Source organism: Scardinius erythrophthalmus (assembly GCF_964197995.2).
Source record: "Scardinius erythrophthalmus genome assembly, chromosome: 16".
NCBI classification, from domain to species: domain Eukaryota; kingdom Metazoa; phylum Chordata; class Actinopteri; order Cypriniformes; family Leuciscidae; genus Scardinius; species Scardinius erythrophthalmus.
The window spans coordinates 25,275,669-25,297,018 of NC_138236.1; the positions used below are offsets into that span (position 1 = coordinate 25,275,669).

General features: G+C 37.6%; 2 protein-coding genes across 8 annotated transcripts in view; one reads left to right on the forward strand and one right to left on the reverse strand.

The window, feature by feature from the left end:
- The window catches only part of gsdmeb (gasdermin Eb), a 102,431-nt gene that overhangs the window by 8,739 nt on the left and 72,342 nt on the right, over positions 1-21,350 (forward strand). For 2 of the 7 annotated variants that reach the window (XM_081389483.1, XM_081389484.1), the window contains exon 10: positions 2,347-2,678. The exons of the other annotated variants lie outside the window; for them this stretch is intronic. In XM_081389483.1, coding sequence (XP_081245609.1) covers positions 2,347-2,577 — 231 coding nt within the window. In that variant the 3' untranslated portion in view covers positions 2,578-2,678. Of the gene's footprint in view, positions 1-2,346; positions 2,679-21,350 lie in introns of those variants that run through there. 7 annotated transcript variants of the gene reach the window in all.
- LOC308704873 (protein PALS2-like) lies at positions 13-20,308 on the reverse strand. The gene is made up of 13 exons (XM_081389482.1): positions 20,214-20,308; positions 14,482-14,600; positions 13,103-13,255; positions 12,681-12,830; positions 11,404-11,631; positions 9,100-9,231; positions 8,888-8,984; positions 8,200-8,271; positions 6,986-7,147; positions 6,682-6,884; positions 5,853-5,981; positions 5,350-5,573; positions 13-150 (listed from the first exon to the last, which is right to left on the reverse strand). Exons 2-12 carry the CDS (start codon positions 14,596-14,598, stop codon positions 5,397-5,399), a joined length of 1,620 nt encoding a protein of 539 aa, XP_081245608.1. The 5' UTR covers positions 14,599-14,600; positions 20,214-20,308; the 3' UTR covers positions 13-150; positions 5,350-5,396.

Genomic DNA, 21,350 nt, shown 5'->3' on the forward strand with positions numbered 1-21,350 from the left:
TAAGTATCTTTACCGAAATATTGTGATCACAAACAAGTTTTAATACCACATGTAGTAAATAGGGCCTGTTCAAGAGAGGTATTCAGTCATGCGGTCCATTTATGGAGCCTCTTGCAAGGCTAATTCGCCAGGGGGTCCCTCTGGAATTTCCTGTGGGCAGTTTGGATTTATGAGTGAAAAGGCTTGTGATGAACATATTTTGAAGAGACTCACATTGTTTTGCAACAAATTACAGTCAAACATCAGATCTGAATTTTGAAGCATCTAAGTTGACAAATTGCACCAAAAAAATGACAAGCACTTGGATGTGAGGTTACATGCTTGAGTCATACAGTCATACAATCATACAATTGTAGTCTTTATTTAACAGCTTGTTAGTAATTTACACTACTGTTCAAACGTTTGGGGTCAGAATGATTTTTAAAATAAATTAATACTTTTATTCAACAAGGACGCTGAATCAAGTGACGCGTTTTGTAATACAAATATCTACCATTTCAAATACATGCTGTTCTTTTGAACTTTATCTATCAAAGAATACTGAAAAAAAGGTTTCGACAAAAATATTAAACAGCAAAACTGTGATAAGAAATGAGCACCAACTTAGCATATTAGACTGATTTCTGAAGGATCATGTGACACTGAAGACTGCAGTAATGATGCAAAAAAAATCAGCTTTGCCATAACGGTTTTCTATTTTAACATATTATAAAATGTAATTTATTCATGTTATGACAACATTACTGTTTTTACTGTATTTGTAATCAAATAAATGCAGCCTTGGTGAGTATAACAGAATTGTTTCACATCTTATTGACCCCAAACTTTTGAATGGTAGAGTGTTGAAAGCACACATTAAAATGTGTTCATGTATTCCATTAAGTCACATTAATAATAATTATAATATCAAGAGCAATAATTGACGAGGATTATTGTAATAATCCACCCCTACCCTACAATTCATTGTAGGCTATTTACATTAGGCAACTTAATGCAGTTGTGTAAATACACATAAATGTCATGTCAGATGCAGCTCGTGATAACTTTGCAGTGTAAAGTTGACTTTTATTGATATTTTGGGTCAAGGTCAGTGTTTAATGTTAACAGCCTAAACCATAAAGTGACTGTAAAAATGACGATTTAAACAACTTCACAGTTCAAATACCGGTAATACAAGTTGATACAAACAAGTTAAAAACAAAGATTTTTTGCATTTTAAAGAAAAGGCACAAGTCAAAATGATTATATATTATTAATTTAAAATTATATATATATATATATATATTCTAGATCCCATATTCATCAGTTTTTAAATGCACATTAGCTTCTTATCAATCCACAGGTTCACATTTACAACACTGTGTGTAATCAGAGTAAATGTGTGTCGATCTTCACATTTTGTCTGAACAAAAACGTCAGACACGCTTAATAAAATTGCAAATTCATTTTGACAATAGATGGCACTTATGAAACAGCAGAAATATAGCAGTTTGCCCAGTTACTTCAGCAAACAAAGTAGCGCTGTGCTTCTATAATCACTACTTTTTTAGGAATTACAAGGAGGTAATAATAAAAGAAAATGCAACCAAAACAGAAAGGCGACGAGTTTGCAGGTGTGATATAAACACCTTGAAGTAAACAGTCATAATTCATCAACGGTAGATCAAAGCAATTGCTCATTTGGATTGTGAACTGCTCTGAAAGCACGAGCCTGTAGAATGAGCGCGAGCGCCACATTTTTACTTTGAAACGTGAAGCGTTCGCATTTCATTAAATCACAACCTTTTGAAGTTAGCCATATTGCTGTTCTTGGTTTTCCATCCCTAAACGTAAGACCTCTTGAAATGATAATTAAGACTTTTCGAATACCATTTAAGATATTGCCTTGTTTTGATCAAACTAAATTTAAGACTTTAAGGACCCGCGTGGACCCTGAAATCTTACTGGTAACAGTCTCTAGTAATGTGATTGATTGAAGTAATTCACTACATTGTTGTCTTTTGTCAAATACTAACGAGATACATTTAATAAAGTAATTATAAAAATGGTCCTTACCAAGGTAAAAAAAAAAGAAAAGAATTGATGGAAAAGTTAATTGTGACCAGAGTACGTTTTGTTGATAATCTTTACACAAAGCACTCCATGATATTGGTTCACACGCATTGTAAAAGTCTCAAATTAACTACAGGCCTTAATTTACTCATAAATCCAGAATCATCAGTGTTAAAACCCACAGAAAATTCCTAATCCCTTATTATTGGCTTGAACATGCCAACTATCTTCTGGCTAGTAGGACCACATGTAAGAAACAGAGCTTCCTTTCTTTGCCTGTCCATTTCCATGCAGGTGCAAAATTTGGTTGTAAATAAGAAGTCCTCTGGGAAAGATGCTGCTCTGGCTGTGTTAGCCGATGAGGAGGTTTTCAAGAGGATTACGGCACTCTTTGCTTCTTGTAATGTGACCTTGCTTAAGGAGAAGGATTCACTTGTTACAAAAATCAGCAACCCACAGGATCGCCTTCCCCTCATGCTATGCATTGCAGTCAAAGGTTTGGCATCTCTAGCGCCCCCTGTCTGACTGGAGTACAAAAGGTGCAAGCTAGTAAATTACAAGGACCAAAGGGCCTTAAAGCCTGCAGGTGGATGATCTACTCTCTGGGATGAAAAAAAAAATCATTCATCCTTTAAGTGGCCTTTCAGCTGTTTTGTGGATGATGTCATAGTGAAACCCGTAATCAATTTGAATTGGTCTTTGAATATGTTTTTTTTTATATATATATATATATATATATTTGTTGTTTTTAAAAGTACTTTTGTAATATCAAATATTTAAAAGTGAATATCCAATACTGTGGAAAAAAATGCAAAAAAAAAAAAAATGCAAAAAAAATGATCCTGTTTCCTGTCTTAAACTTTTTTTTTTATACCCAAATATAAAATGATTTAAGTACAATGATCCAAAATTAAGATTATTTATTAGACAGCCGTTTCATTTCAGAAAATACAACTCTTTGTATTGCAAAATATAGAATTTTCAAGTGAATGACGCAAGCTGGATAAAAATGAGTTATACAGCCTTGAAAAAGACACTGGAGCAAGTCGCCAGAGACAGAGATGCATCACTACAGACAACCAAGACTGTTATGAATCTGTGAGTCCAGGTAGCTTGTGATCAGGACACAATTGGTCTATATTCCATTTTCAAAGGTCATTTTGTGCCCGTGTAAAAAGGCATTTAGCTAAATACAGCGCTGATTCTGTATACTATGACTGAGTTCATAATTCTGCAACAATTTAATTGAAACCGTGATATTGGTGGCACTTTATTTTATAGTACATGCACTTACAGTATACTTGGTACTCAGTACTCTCATGTGTGAGTAATATAAGATAACTTGGGTTTTGGTTTAGGTTTATAGCAGGGATGGCCAACTCTGGCCCTCGAGATCCACTATCCTGCAGATTTTTGCTCCAAACCTAATCAAACAGACCTAAACAAGCTACAATCAAGGTCTTCAGGATTACTACAAAACTGCAGACATGCGAGTTTGATCAGGGTTGGAGTTAAACGCTGCAGGATGGTGGACCTCGAGGGCCAGAGTTGCCCAGAGTTTAGGGGCAGTTCACACAGAACACATTTTTGCTTTAAAAAACACGAGATACACACAATGGTATCCAAATGCAGAGGTGCGGCGCTGGTGAATGGAAAAGCAGCCAAGGTTTTGGGTCATGTTTTCAATTTGAAATGCAGTGCTCATGTTAAAAGTTCAAGGCAAGTTGTCATGTGCGAGATGCTGAAAAATCAGCAAGATGCATGTTCACATAGAAAAACTATTCAAAAGCAGCGCATTGTAGCAAAAACATTCTGTGAACTGTCCCTTAAGCTCAAAGTACACTTAGGTTTTCACACATACACTAGGGTAAATTAAGTCATTAGTATGGTACGCGCGCAGCAATATTTTTCACATTCTGTATGCTCAGTTTGTGCATATGCCTTTGCACTAATTGGTTTGTCTACAAGGTGGAAATGCTGTTGCTCACAGTTATAAAAGAAACAAATGAGACGAAAAAACAACTACGGGAGACCGCAACAATAAACACACACGTTGACAAAGGGCGAGATACACGCAACTGTAGTTTAAACGACAATGATGACTACATATAATCTCTGCGGTCTCTGTGCTAATAAAATGTTCAACACCGTTTTACAACCAAATTATATGCAACATCTAATTTAACTTAGACTGGAAAGGCTTTCTAGACATTCCACGAAATCAGGGAATGCAATTTCCTGAACATGATGATTTAGCTGATTTAGTGTGCACTCAGTTCCTGCTGCATTGGGTAAATGCAAGTGTGGGTATTGGGACAGGCCCAGATTTTTCAAATCGTATTGTGTGTAAGCCTTGAACTTCTTTGTACTAATAAGTTTGTCCACAAGGGGGAAACACTGACTTTGTTTCAGTCAAACGTACACTTGTATTCTGTATGCTCAGTTTGTGCATACGCCTTTTTTTTTCCACACTGTGGTTTCAGTCCAAAAAACAAACAAACCAAAAAAAAAAAAACCAGACAGAAACAATAAACTACTGGGGGTGGCAGCAACAATACATGCAACTCTAGTTTAAAGAGTTAAAAGAAATTGAATTGGTCATAACTTCTGAAGAGAAGTAGCGCAGACACTAGATGCATTGGGCTGTAGACACACCAAGCTTTCGCGTCAAAACTAAAGGTACTTTGCGCTTTAGGGATAGGTTCAGGATTAGTACCTAGTAATTATAGTAAGTTCATGTTGAACAGGACTGTAAAATAAAGTGCACCCATGATATTTCTAAAAGTTAAAACTGCCTTACTCCTAGCGTTCCTTGAATTTAACTTGAATAAAATCAAGGCTAACAGGATGACGCTAATAAAAGATCTTACCAAGTCAGAAGCTGGATAAACTATAAAGTTGCTCAAATTATTTGACATACTGTAGTGACTGAACTATTTGACATTACATTTCAGAGAGATAAAGAGATGTGAGATGAATACTGCACTGTAAACCAATGTTAGTAACACTAAAATTACAGCAAGAAAACAGACCTCCCGCTTTCAATACTGTAATGCAGCTTATACTAGAATGAAAAATGAATTACCATTTCAATAAGTCATTCCAAAAAATAAAAATCCTATTTGTTTCTGTCCCTCCAAGTAACATTCTTTAAAATATGTTTAGTCAGTAGAACATAAAAAAACGTTAATAAATAAGTACACTTCCCTTCTGTCTGTTGTGACTGGATAGCTAGTGTACATTTGCATAGTGACTGGTGGGTCCGTTCAGTGTGAACATGTGTTCTGTGCCGCTGACCTATCAATGGTGCCGCCGCCGATGATGATGATGATGGTCTGTATGTCTCAGTAAACCCAGTTCAAAGGGACCCACTGCGGTTGTGTGGTCAGCTGCTCCACAGCTGCTTGCAGTTTCTCAAAGGCCTTGTCCAGATTGTCATTAACTATAGTCAGATCAAAGTAGTGATTGTACGCCCGCTTGATCCTGCTGCTTTCATCCACCGTTTTCTTTAGGTCCGTTTCCTAAGAGACAGGAAGAGATGAGCAGACTATTAAACTGCTTTGGTTCCTAAACTACTTTCCTCCATTCATTGTCTCTCAACGATTGAATGAAATCAGCAATGTAAACCATGAACCAAAACTGCCAAATCAGAGTTTTACATGAGGCATATATCAAACAATCTCAGAGATCTAGGTAGCTCTGTAATATTTCTACATTTCTCTATAGAGAAAATCATTTTGATAGTTTATTTCCAGAACTCGACTGTTAATGAACTGTGTGGAGACAGATGTGAGGCTAACCGTCAGTAGCTTGGTTGTGATCCCAGCATCCACCACAGCTTTGTGCATGGCCCGTAGTGTATCGAGCTCCGGGGCCGCGATGAAAACCACAAATGGCATAAACTCTGATGTCTTCAGTACCTTTAGAGCCTGTAGAGCACATTTATTAAATAAAGATTTTTTTTTTTATTATTTTACTAGTGATGAGACAAGCGAAGCTTTCTGAAGCTCTGAATCAATTGCTTTGTAAAATGAGACTTAAGACTTAGTCTTATACACTAACCACACATACGCACAGATTTGAATGTGAAATCTCTCTTTTCACAAAGAAATGATGATATAAAGTTAAATATCTTTCGTTAAAAACTATTGTAAATTCACAAAAAGATCGTATGGCTTGGTGAGTTTAATAAAAGCTCTAAACCATTGATTTGAAATGAAAGATATGTAAAGGTTTTAAAGCTTTACAAAGCAAGCTAATCACTACTTGCATCATCACCACTGTACATCATTTATACATCAACTGAACTGATGACTGCAGCACAAAAGGCACAATCACAAAGACTATCATCTTCCCACACACTTTCAACACTGTTATTACGTAATACTAAAATTATCAAGTAAATTAGTGAGGGTGACCAGTTTATCCTGATTTTTTTTTTTATTATTGTTTTAGCTGTAATGTTTTCAGTGTCCATGATTAAAAGGGGATGAATTAAGACAGGAAGTTGAGAGAAGTTGACACCTTGCTGTGCTATTAAGACACAATTACCTTTTTTTATATTTATTCCATGGTGGAAACAAGCTTCCATTGAACACACAACACTTAGCCTTTCACAAAACCACTGACCTGTGGGTTGACGTCCAGTATGCAAGTACGTCCTGTGCGCACGACTTCATGGATGGAGTCAATTTTGGTACCGTACAGATTGCCGTCATACTCTCCGTGCTCCAAGTAGCGGCTCGCCTTGATGTCCATGTCCATCTCCTCTCTGGAAACAAAGCAGTACGACTGGACGTCCTTTTCATCGTCACGTGGATGCCGAGAAGTGACTGAGAAACAGAAGAAATTCCCAATGAGTGACTATGTTTGTTGGTAAAATACCATGACAGCTAAGTATTAATGTTCATAGTATTAATGTTTATAGACTCACAAGGTACAGTAGTTCCATATCGCAGTGGGTTTACCACAATCAGACGGTTCTTGAGGCTTCGGCGGCCCACACCTTGTGCACCAATCAGCACAAGAGTTTTTCTCTGGAATGGAGGCATCTTTGCTACTTCCTCATAGATCTGTAATTCATGCCGATCAAATTCTATTAGAAAGAGAGAAGTTTTGAAAGTTATTTATGTTTTAAAAGTACTTACACGGCCATTCAAAAGTTTAGGGTCGGTAATGTGTTTTTTAAATGGTAAGTTTCTTAATGTTTTTGAAATAAGACTCTTGCGTCCACCAAAGATGCATTTATTTGATAAAACCACAGTAAAATCTGTAATATGAAATATTAAAACTTTAAATAACTGTTTTAATATATTGTAAAATATAATTTATTCATGAGATGGCAAAGCTGAATTTTCAGCATCATTTCTTCAGTGACATGATCCTTCAGAAATCATTCTAAAATGCTGATTTGGTGCTAAAGAAAAAAAATATCAGAGTTGAAAACAGTTGTGCTGCTTAATATTTTTATGGAAACCACAATAGATTTTTTGAAAGCTCAAAAGAAACTCATTTATTTGAATTTATTTGCAACATTTTAAATGCGTTTACTGTAATGTTTGATAAATTTATGATGTCCTTGCTTGAATGGAAGTATTAATTTCATTTTTTTTTAAAGACCCAAAACTATACACAGATGAGCCAAAACATTATGACTCTATAAGACCCTGAAGGTTTCCTGTAGTATCTGGCTCTAACACTTTTTTGCAGATCCTTCAAGTAGGTTGCAAGGTGGAGCAGCTGTGGATTGAATTTGCTGGTCCAGCATATCCCACAAATGCACAATTGGATTGAGATCTGGGGAATTTGGAGGCCAGGGCAACACCTTGAACTCTTCATCTTGTTCCTCAAACCATTCCTCAAGGTGTTGTCCTGGCCTCCAAATTCCACAGATCTCAATCCAGTGAGCATCTGTGGTACACGCTGGACCAACAAATTCAATCCACGACGGCTTCACCTCGCAACCTACAGGACTTGAAGGATCTGCTGGTAACGTGTTGGTGCCAGATACCACAGGACACCTTCAGGGTCCTATAGTGTCCATATAGGGCGCTGGTTTGGCAGCATGCGGAGGACCAGCAGCATATTAGACAGATGGTCATATATATATATATATATATAAAAACAAAGAGACCTAGCAATTCTAACCTGCATTTTTCGCTGTTAAGTACATCATTTTCTTTTTCTTCTTTCTTCCAGTTAATGTCCCGCAGAGAATTCCTAAAACAAAGTTGTAAAACAGTTGTAATATGCAATAGGAAAGTACTTTACCTTAGAATCAACTGTCTAGGTTTTCCAATTAAGATTATAACAGAGTATGATTTAATCCACAACTGCACTATCCAGTTTCCAAAGGTACATTAACAACAATGTATAAAAATCTTTCCTTTGCATTTTTGGAAAGTTTCACGTACAGACAACAACATTGTCAAACTTATCCCCTTCACTCGGATCTGAGAAAACGACTAAAACACTGTATTATGCATGCAAGGCCAGTAGTTGGCGGTATCGTTTAAAAACTTGCACTTTGTTCCCTTTTTTTAATCAATCTTCCTTTTATTTTTATAGACGCCTTAATTATCTTTATTTCAATAGACACTTTCTACCTGTAAATCATCCATCTCTGACATTATGTATATAGTTCTATTTTTTTTATTTTTTTTTATTATTCTTTATGCATGTGTATCAGTTTCTCTTAAGTATATCTGTTTTATATTTATCAGTTATGTTACACTGAATTAATTAGTCAGTGCTAATGCAGGTAACCTTGTTCGTGAGAAAAACACAAAATATAGGTCAAATATATTTTATATCTTTTCAGGCCAATCCACTGTACCTGATCCATCCAGGTCTCTCCTTACAAACGCCTTTCTCTTTTCCTCAAGAAACTGACTGGGAATCAGGCCAGTGCAGCCTCCATTTATGTTACATGCCTAAAAAAAGAAGAAAAAAAAACACAACATAGCTTCAATATGTCAAATATTTCATCATTTAAAAGAAATCAGACCAAAAATATCTGGAAAAAAAGAAAGTGTATTTGCTTCTCACTTGCCACCAGTTGGGGTCCTCCTTGTTCACTATATGCAGAATGTCTCCTTTAGAGAAAGCCAAACCCGCCTCTTTACAAGGGATCAGGTTATCAGTGTCAGGATTGTAGTTGAAATGTGGTTTCAAATACACCTAAAGGGAAAATAATGCATTACTCCTGCTTATTGACATATTGCCTAAATTATTTATTTACTTATTGCCTAAAAATGCAATTGTGTCATAGCTCACACTAGGCAAAATGATGTCTTTATAATCATTGTTGCTTTCTGACATATAATGCTGATGTTGATACAGTTGGGAAAGGAGAAGTATTTTCATAAAACTAAAAATAACCACTTTGCCATTCAGATTGGCTAAAACATTTGCATGTTACATTGACTAATATCTGCTTTCAGTAATGATAAGGGCTGATTCCTCTTTCACACCGTCAATGATTTTCAACAGAATACTGCAACTAAAAAATAACTTGGAAAATAAATGAAGAGTAACAGAAGCAACCCATGTTGGTGTGTGTTGTAAATGGACTTCTCTACGGAGGACAACAGCATGTTTTCACATTAAATATTTATGGATCGTGGTGGATCTTTATCAGTGGTGAGGACCAAACAGTAAACATACAGCGGTCGTTCACTGCACATAACCAGGCCACTGAGTAAAGTTCAGGTCGAAAGACAGAAATTTAGGTTTGACACAAGCAATGGAACCCTGTGTAAACCCTCGCCTCCGGTGTTTGCTCTTTGTGCGAGCTTTGTAAACATTACTTATTCAAGGAAAGTTGGTAAAGGACATCTTCCTGTATATACGCATACACTCAGAAAGTGGTTGATGTGCAGCAACAGCACTGTTTGGGGATCTGAATGTATTCGGATCAGAAGTTGAACCAGCAAATATCACTCATCCAGAATCACATTAATAGCAAAAAGTTTAAAAATAAAAAAAAGGTTCCTAATCAATACATTCCAACTGTTTCCGTGGCATATTTCAGCTGACTGTTATAATAATAATCATTTGTTACATTTATATAGCGCTATTCTTGGCACTCCAAGTGTTTTTACATGGAAGGGGGAATGTCCTCAACCACCACCAATGTGCAGCATCCACCTGGATGATGCGACGGAAGCCATATTGCACCAGAACGCCCACCACACACCGGCTTACTGGTGGAGAGGACACAGAGTGATGAAGCCAATCAGTCTATATGGGGATTATTAGGTGGCCATTTTGATGGATAGAGGTTAATGGGCAAATCTGGCCAGGATGCCAGGGTTAAACCCGTACTCTTTTTTTCGAAGGACATCATGAGATTTTTAATGACCACAGAGAGTCATGCTATTATATAGACCTTATGTAGCCCCGCCCCTTTTCAGCGCTGCGCTCGTTGTCTTTTGACTTCCGGTTTTATTTTCACAGCGATCTTGCGTATAATCTGAATGAACGGCTCGTTTTAAAATCTTCCCGGTCGACTGACATTTGTTAAGACATCTGGTTTAAACATTACAACTCTCATGATAACTTTTGTTAACTTTATATTAAGCAAATCCACTTCAAAAGCTAATTACTCCTGAACAGCAATGCCATAGAAATATACAGAGCGACCGCAAAAACGGAAGTTCAAAGACAATATTCTAAAGATGGCGGCGCCCTCGTTTCTCTGGCGCATAAGGTCTATAGAGTCATTCATGATGCAGGCTTTGCAAAACTACTTGTTATAGAAAGACCAGTTAAAAACTACATCAGACCGCGTCTAAGGCCACATTCAGACTGACTGCAGTTACATTCGGTTGTCAACTCCAAAAAAATATATTAAAACAACAGGATTTCTTTTCAGGATCCGTTTCTTTCCAGGCCCAGATCTCCTTAGAGTATAGAGTAAGGGTGTGCGCTCGAGTTGACTCCTCCCATCTGCCCTACTTAGCGCAGGTTGTGTTATTAATAGGGATAACCATGCTCACAATGCCACCAGGCTGAATCTGAGTCACCCAGAGGCCAGGTCTCTCCTTCCTCTTTCTCAAGGACTGTACTAACCAATTTCCCATCAGGAGGTTATACAGCACTAAAATCTGGTCTATGGGAAGAGACTGCTTTGTACTCTCAGCATCTGATTATTAGGGAAAAATACTAGCAGCTCAGATGAGGATGATCTTGTACATCAATCCACATCTTGCTGCAGAAAATGGGTTCAGGTTCATTTTACATTTATTTTTATGAGTTTTGCCTCAACCAGGCAACTTGGTGGCAAAATGTTTTTGAATATTTTATATATAATTGAATTGCATTGGACTTGTGAATCAGCGGTGCGCTGACCTGTGCAGGTGGAGGTGTGTCCCTGTAGCTGGGCAGGATTTTGAGCGTGATGCTTCCATTGCAGTCCCTCAGCATGTGCTGTAACGCCATGGGGTCTTTGCCCACCTCTCGGCCGTTCACCTCTCGGATGACATCACCAGCGTGCAGCATCCCCTGCCTGTCAATCATGCTGCCGTGCATAACACGCGCGATGACAAGGTCGCCCTCCTCCACCCGGAATGTTACACCCTAAAAGAGATGACACCATGAATCTCTGACATGCCAGCACAGAGAGTCAGTCATACTTTTTATTAAGGGATGATACTGGCACCCTGGAACTGGTTATCAGAATTATTAATAGAGTTAGAGAAGTTAATAGAATTATTATTATTATTATTATTTTCCTATAATATAATAATACCTCAGAATAAATCAATAAAATAAACCAATTCGCAAAATTTTCAGTGACTTTTAACAAAAATATTGTTAAAAGCCACTGAAAATTTTGCGAATTGGTTTATTTTCTATAATAATATAATATAATACAATATCCTTAAATAAATATTTTCAGTGTATGTTTATAATACAACATCCATAAATAAATAAATGTTATTTTCAGTGGCTTTTAACAAAATACAAAATCTCTTAATAAAAAATAAAATATTTTCAGTGGATTTTTATACAATAACATAATATTTATTTAGGGATATTGTATTATATGTTATTGTATACAATTTTTTCTTATTTTAGGGACATTGTATTAATATATAAAAATGCACTGAAAATATGCATTTTATTTGTTATTTATTTATTTTAGGGATATTGTATTATATTATCCTATTATATATTATATTAAAAGCCACTAAAAATAAAATTTATTTATTTAGGGATATTGTATTTTTATATAATAAAAAAAAATCAATCAACCAATCGATTTATATCATAATATATATTATATATAGATAATTCATTTCAGTGTCTTTTTTACCAAGCAACCTTGTGAATTTCTGTCCTTGGCAGAGACACAATGACTTATTTTACTAGGTGTTAAAAGACTGCATGACTGCCTACTATAGATAAGCTCAAAAGACTGGTTGGCCTTGTATATTAAAGGAAAATTTAACAATTAAGCCTAGTTCTCGTTAATGCAAACTTTCCAAAGCAGACCGACCAAAAATGGCTTTTCACGCTGCCTGAAACACAAGCTGCTAGTAGTTAGTAGAGCTACTCTGAATGAGCGGAACATCTGACTGACTATCGGATCTAATCCTGTGAAACGGAGAAGGTCTGTCACTCACAAGAGGCTCTCCGGCCTTCTTCTGGATGCTGATCATGCGAACCGTGTCAGCCGGCATGAGGGATGAGCTGGTCATGCTGGTGGAATTGGTGCTGGTGGGAGGAGCTTCATATGACTTAGAGGCCACCTTGTCGTGAGCTTCTAACAGGGACTGAAATTGCCAAGATAATTAAATTGAAGTTTGGATAATTAAATTACCAAATTAATTATATTCCTTAAAAAAAAAAAAAAAAAAAAAAAAAGAGCAACTCAATTTGTTCATGGTCTCAAGTGCTTAAAGGTGATTTTGCTATACTACTGAGAAAGCAACAGGATGAATAAATAGTTGTAAATAAACAAGTCAACAATGTTATGAAAAGAGGCAGTCAGACACACACACACACACACACACACACACACACACACACACAAAAGGTCTGGTACCTGGAAATGCGGTTCCTTCAGGATATTACTGAGTTCTGCTGCACTTTCATCACGACTGATCAGACTGTTCATATCAGACAGGATCTCGCTCACTAGCTCCACGTTATTACTTTGCACCGCCTCCAGCTTAACGTCCTCCAACCGCTCGTGTGCCTGAGAGAGAGTGGGTGGAGACAAAATAACTTGAGTATCTTGCAAAGAAACGGATTAATGGATTACATCTAGATGGACTCAGAGCATTAACAAACACACTGCCAGGTACACTTTAGATGGAAGAGAGTATTAACAACCGTACACAAAGTCATTAAGAGAAATAATTGAATCAAGTGTCTTAGGTCTCAAAAAAAAAAAAAAAACTGAATTATAAAAAAAAAAAGACACCTTGCTATTTTTTACCATTTTTCAAATTACCAATGAATAAATAATTAAAGATCAGACTTTCAATCTTAAACTCTTAAAAATATGAATGATAACAATTAAAACTAATTAACTAAAAATATCTAAACAGAGGAAATAAACTTCAATATTTATCAACTTTAAAAAAAATGGTACAGTTGTCATTTCCACCACTGAACAATTTTGCCCCCGTTTTTTTCCAAATTAGCATACTTGTTTAGAAAAGTATTTTTTTTAATTAAATATAGAAACAAATATATATAATTTAAATATTATTTAAATAACTTGTGTATTGTTCACAACATTGTTTGTCATGTTCAAACTAAGCCAAAACATTATTATTTAAAACGGAAATACATTAAAAACACTTAATTTGACATGGTGGAAATTACACTGTGGTGGGAATTTTTACGACTTTCACAAAATTAAATGAATGACAGAATTGAGAGATCTACTTGAGTATATATACATTGTTAGACAATGTTGGTGAACAAATGAAGTTACAATCCATCAAATATTTGAAAAATGTGTTTAAGATAAATCATAAGGGTCAGTCTCGTGTATTGTTGACTATCTTTTGCCATTAAATCTATAGTAGCACAAACTATATGTTTCTCACAATAGAGTGTTAGTTCCTAATCAAACAAAGTGAAGCTCAACCAGTATATCTCACAATCTGAACAATTTCACACAGCTATTTTAAGAATGAGAAGAGAGCCCCTGTACATCACGTTCTTAAGACTTCTGACACTGCAAACAACCCCTGGCCTCCAGCTCATAAATGCACGCACACGATTAGAGACATGTGAACGGGGTTTATGTTGATTTCAGGTGGCGGATACAAGATCTCTTATTGACTAAATTTAAATTACTAATTATTTGATTTTAAATGAAATGTTAAATTTAAACACTTGATGCCCACTAATAGTTATAGAGCTAAGTGAGAGAACGAACAAGAGTTAAAATGGAGAATTAGTTTACACCTTAGCGAGGGAACGAACAATAGGACTCTCCATAATGCCACGGAGGAAGATGAGGTCGATGTCTTTGGCTCCCGTTGAAGGCGGCAGCTCCTTGAGGTTATCCAGCACCTGCTGCATGGCTGAGGGTCACACAGAAAATACACACATATTTAAAATAAATAGCCCATAATGTAATTGAGGTGATTAAGATAAGAGAAAAAGAATAAAGCACACTGGAAACAGAAGGACATATGACTTAAATCTTATGCAAATCTTAAATCTTATAAGTCTTATACGTTTTCCTATGAATAAATCTTTAAGCATTTTCCTTCAGGTATGCATATCATAGTAGATGATATGGTGGTACTTCATACACATTTTATGGTCTGTAAATTATATACATTTTATGGTCTGTAAATTATATACATTTCATGATATTAAAATATATAAAATGGAATATTAGAGTTTAATAATTAAATGATGTCAACATAATGCATAAAACACAAAAAGACAAAAAAATTAAGATATTTGAACAAATAAAGTAACCTAGTTTAACAAGCTAGGTGTAGCTGACATTTTTTAGCACCTCAGAAAAATTAACCTAGTAAATCTGGTTCCCATTCAGTCAGTCACGTTCAACATTACGTCGGACTGACGTCATTGGGTCTCGCCTGGGAGCCCAATCACCTCCAAGTGGCAACAAAACGAGTCAATGGACATTGGCCAGTGAGATTTGCATGTCACACCTACCTGGACAAACGGGTATAAATAGGACCTGTATTACTCAATTTATATTTTGCGGCGGAGCAGAGCGGTTGTGACAGCGATCGCTCATTTCCATTCACCTTCAAGAGAGGAGTGCAAATTTCCTGAAAGAAAAGAGCAAAAAAGCTATTTTCATTTCTACTAGGAGAAAATCCCCCAAAAAACAGCAATTGTAATTGCTATTTTGCTTTGCAGCTCGTCACGGGTTCTCTCTGCCGGTGTGAAGGAGCATTCCAGCGGAGCGCAGCATTCATCCCTGGCCGTTTCTGCTGAGAGAGCAGTTCCCTAAAAGAGCAAGCATGGGCAATCAGCGTCTTTTTCAAGATGTCTTTTCGCACGCGTGTTTCTAGATGCGGTCGTTTCCTAACTTCATTTGATGGCCACGATCGCTGTCTCTCATGCCCTCCATGCTGAGACGCCGTTTGTGGGTGGTTCATGTTCTTGCATGGGAACATGATCACATCAGGTACGCGGGTCGTAACTCTCCTTTCTTGTAAAGGCTCAAGTCCCCTTTGCTTTGAAGTGGAGTCTGTTCATGGAGTGGTGTTCTTCCCAGCAGGGAAGCCAGATCAGCTTTGTGCCTTCCTTCAAGAGGGCTTGGAGCGGAGGCTGTCCCCCTCCACCTTGAAGGTCTATGTTGATACCATCGCAGCACAGCACGATGCTGTTGATGGCAGGTCACTGGGAAAGCACGACCTGGTCATCAGGTTCCTGAGAGGCGCCAGAAGGTTAAATCCTCCCAGGCTACACCTCATCCCCTCCTAGAACCTTTCTGTCATCCTTTCGGGTATACAGAAAGCTCCATTCGACCACCTAGAATCAGTCTCTAAAGACAGTGCTCCTGACCGTGCTCGCTTCCTTCAAGAGGGTAGGGGACCTGCTGGTGGACAGCAAATCGTGCCTAGAATTTGGCCCGGCCTTGTCTCATGCCATCCTGAGACCCCACCCCAGATACGTGCCCAAATTTCCCACCACTCCCTTTCGGGACCAGGTGGTGAACTTGCAAGTGCTGCGCCCGGAGGAGTTCACTCGACTTGGGTGTTGCCTCGGCTCGGGCGCCTCTCTGGCAGACATCTGCAGAGCTGCAGGCAGGGCGACACCCAACACATTCATGAGATTCTACAATCTCCTAGTGGAGCCAATCTCTTCCTGTGTCTCGGGTACAAACAGATAATGTACAGGAAGACTGGCTCAGTGTCTTGCTTGCAGCGCCATTCCCCTCTAACAGGGGGATATGAGCGCCTACTTGCTCTTCAGGGGACGCATTACAGACAAATTACAAAACTTTCTATCTTAAGTCTTAAGGGGTCATGAAGCCCTAAACCAAATTTTCTGAGATTTTAACAGAGGTATGTGTGTTGTTGAACACCATTGAAGACAATGTTGGCATCTGTTAGATTTAATAGTATGGAGAAAATGGTTAAATTTGAGTTTTTTCCACTATTTTCGTCTTCTGGGTTTAAAATCTTCATCGTGTCCACGTCACAGGCTGTGAGGTGGCAGAGCACTGTAGTACTTTGATGACTCATCGGTGTCTCATAATTATTCATGAGACTAAGTTTTCTTATCCAATGAGAAGACACTTCCTCTTAATTATTCATGACACCACATGGATCTTTCCAATGACAGACATGTCAAACTGTGATAACGCGTAGTAGATGAGAGTAGCAATTTTTTTTAAGCGGAAAATTAATTATTTTCAAATATATGCATTTGTAGTGTGTATATAAAAAATATATATTTTATAATGACATTATAATTATACATGTACATTAATATGTTTTAAATACAATTATGATTACTGTAGGCTAATATATGTAGCAGGGCATTCAGTTACTTTTGAAGGGACAAAAATAAGGTGTCAGTGTATTTCATTAGACTTTAACTTTGCCAGCTATAAAAAAAAAAAAAAAAAAAAATCAAGCATTTCCTCATGTTTTACCACTGAATTTTAGTGACAGTCCATATGCATGGACCACTGGTGATGACAGTTCCCCCCAGTTAGAAAATCTTAAACCCCTTCATCGAGTTCGGTAATCAACTCTCAGGTGCGTTACCAAGCAACATTCGACACACAAACAGCTGCTGTGTGAAGTAAAACGGAAAAACTCTAGAGATTAAAATGAAGAAACAATAAGTGGTTGTAACGAATGCATGTTGTTGTGGGAAGGAGGAGGCGGGAACCGGCGAACATTTAACAACTTTAATCATAAAATAAATAAACAAAACGAAAGTAAAGGCGGCAGCCCCTCGCAGCCGACTGCCGCACACACAAACTAAACTAAACATAAAATAACATTACATAAATAGTCCAGGCCTGGTCCACTCTCGTTGCTCCTCCTTTTATGCTTCCGAAGCTGTGATGTAACATCGAACGTGACTGACTGAATGGGAACGTTTAGGTTACTAATGTAACCCCCGTTCCCTGAAGGAGGGAACGGAGACGTTATGTCCCCCCTGCCACAGCTCTGAACCACCGCTGAATGGCCAGGATCCTGTCTCGGCTCCTCAGCAAAACATGAATGAAGTGAGTAATGCTGGACTTATTTATACCTGTATTACCGGGTAGGTGTGACTCGGCCTGCAAATCTCACTTTGTTACCACTTAGAGGTGATTAGGCTCCCAGGTGAGACCCATGATGTCAGTCCGACGTAACGTCTCATTAGTAACCTAGACGTTACTTGGCCAGTTGGTTGGTAACCGAAAAACTATTTCAGAAAAAAATAGGAATATTTCAAGCTCCAAATGCGACTAATTCCCTTTGGTGAGTTATAAATATGAAGGTCATTTGGGAACAAAAAAAAAAAAAAAAACGTTCACACACATATACAAATAATTTCCACAGCTTTCTACAGCTTGGCTGCACGGTGTGGCAGAAAGCTGATTTTGGATCCCGTTTACAGTTAATACTACGCAACCTACTGCTCTCCAGTAACAGAGAATGACAAAAACAATCCATGTGTATTACTGCATCAGAAAGCACTAGAAAAGGGCATATTCATCACAAAGTGGCATAATTTGCATAATGCAAACAGTAACCATTTCCATGGTGAACAAACCCACGCAGAGACCTCTCCCACTATAAGGCAACAAACTGCACAACACAGCAGAGAAAATGGCGTCAGTGACAGCAACTGAAAGAAAACACTGCGCTGTGGGTCATAGATGCAGGTCATTAAGCCTCTGAGACACGCTATTTTATCAGCAATTTTACGACCTCTCTACCTCCATCCAGTGCTGCAAGGGTTGCTCTCTATAGAGGCAGGTCCATTAGACATTGCTAAAGTTATAATGACATGGCTGGAAGGACTGAAAAGGTCTTTCTGACCCATACTCAGGAGCAACTGTTTGCAAAAAGTATATCAATCGCAGTCATAGTGTGAACTAGGTGAAAATGTAATGAAAAATAAAATAAATCTGAAGCCACTGCAGCATAAAACTGCTGCTGATAAAGTAGGGCTCCTTGAATATGACAAAAACATTGAGACCACAATTGTTTGTGATCATGTACTAATTAGATTTTTACAAAGTAAACAAGTAATTTCAAATTTGTATTTTTTTAAGACATTTTTAGGGAAGAACGATATATCGGCCTCCAAATCGGTATCGGTCAACATAAGTTAATTTTTAATGTTATCATTATTGGCCCGATAAGAAAATTTGGCCGATATATTAAAGCCGATAAACAATGGATTATTTTCTTCAGCTGAGACACTTCAGATGTGCACGGTTCACCATGATGGTTTTGAATTGCCCAACTTGAAATATGACTGGAATCACTTCAAATAACGATAAGTGCAACATGTGCAGCGCAAGTCTGTCATATCGGCTACATAAAATTATAATGAGAACATTGTAATTGTGTGTTTGGGACATGGCTGTTAATGATGAGACTTTTGTTTTTGTAATCAGGCTATCAAAAATAATTTAAAAAATATGAATTTAGATTTATTGGCCAATATATCAATTATTGGCTTTCAAATATAAAGAATTAGGCCTATCGGTGTCGGTCAAATTTCCCTAGATATTACCTAAAATGCTTTAAATATAATTCAGCTAAAAAATGTTTTTTAAATGATAAAATAAAATAGAAATTGAATAAATATATAAATATATATATATATATATATATATATATATATATATATATATATATATATATATAAATGTACATGCACGTTTAAATAAATAATATAAAAATAAATTAATAAAATCGGTCTAGTGGATACCATGAGTTTCATGTATCCTACTGATGTATAAAGCATCCCATAAACCTGTAAGAGGCTCAAAGGTGCTTACCTGTCATTTTTCCTATATGGCAGGGGAAGCTCAGGGCTAAGACAAAATTTGTCTTCAATAGCAATGAGAACCATGCACCTGGGGGATGGGAAGAAGCAAGTCCACATCAGAATGTTTATTCACTCCATAATTCTGTGCAACTTTTCCCATTTTCATTTATAACAGAATGAGAAAGTCACACGATTGCAATAAAAACACGAGCCGGAAACAAGTGCATCAAAGTCATCCTTTTGAGTTCTTGGAAATCTCAGCATTATTGCTGCCCTTTTCCAGGAACCTTGAAGTATGAATGATGTGAAACCAAGAGAAAGGAACTTTATCCACAAACAGACCATCTTTACACACAATAGGATCAGAGAATCGCATTCAAAGATATTGTACAAACAATACCTGGATCTGTTTTTGCCGATTGCTGATATTCCAGACAGCTTTGGCATAAACACAGCAATCCTACGATGTGTGTGTATGGATACACAGTGTACTACGGAATCATCACACTGATTTCATGTATAGACAAGCAAAACTGTCAGTTGTACTTTAGCAACATTTAATTAAGCATCTATGCATACTATAGCCTACTCCTGCCCGTTACCATTTGAACAAATGTGATATCCACCACTACGCGTCACTGCAGTGCTAAAAATGTGACAACAGAATATAACAATACATGCTATTTGTAATAACTCACCTGCAAATTGAATTTCAGTGCAGTTCACAGAAGCTCTGCTCACTCCCTTCTCATCTGGAGCTCATGGAGACAGCAAAATCTGCCATAGAATTCAGACATTTCCAACATCAGCAAAAACTGCAAAAGCTCACCTGTGTGTAGGCCTATATCAGGGATTGGCAACTTCTGTCCTGGAGGTCCGGAAGACATTAATTAGCTTGTTCAGGTGTTTGGTGTGGGTTGGGACTACACTCTGCAGGACAGTGGCCCACCAGGACCAAAGTTGCCCATCCCTGTCCGATATACATCAATAACACTATACTGACTGAGATTGGCATCTGATTGAAAGAACTATTAAGCCATATCAACATTTTCACTTAATTAGCACTGCTTTATTGTGGATAAATGAGCAAATAACTAAATGCAAGCAATACACAACATTACCTTCAAAACAAAATAAGCAGCTCACTTACAAATAACTCTGCATAGCTCCTCTGAAAGTAATAAAATACACTTCCACATGTTCACAAATGATGGTGTTTAAAACAAAAGTTGTCCAAGATGTACTCATGACCTATTGATACTTTGCAGTCACGTGATATCTGGCGGGCAACAAACGCGGTTAGTGCATCCAATCGCACAACAACTGTCTGGCATGTCGTGTACACCTCAAAACACCAACTTTTGTATATTAAAACTGGCAACGTTCTGGCAAGATCCTTGATTAGTTTACTGGTTTTCGTTGCTAGAGAATGACGTTCTTGCCCGCCAGCCAGTACAATTGACGTCACGTGCAAAGTATCAATAGTACTCCCTCATGACCTGACCTGCAGTACTCACTCAAGATGTGACCTACAGTACTCACTCACGACGTGACCTGACCTACAGTACTCACTCACGACGTGACCTGGCCTACAGTACTCACTCATGACCTGACCTGCAGTACTCACGACGTGACCTGACCTACAGTACTCACTCATGACCTGACCTACAGTACTCACTCACGACCTGACCTGCAGTACTCACTCACAACGTGACCTACAGTACTCACTCACGACGTGACCTACAGTACTTACTCACAACGTGACCTGACCTACTGTACTCACTCATGACCTGACCTGCAGAACTCACTCACGACCTGACCTGCAGTACTCACTC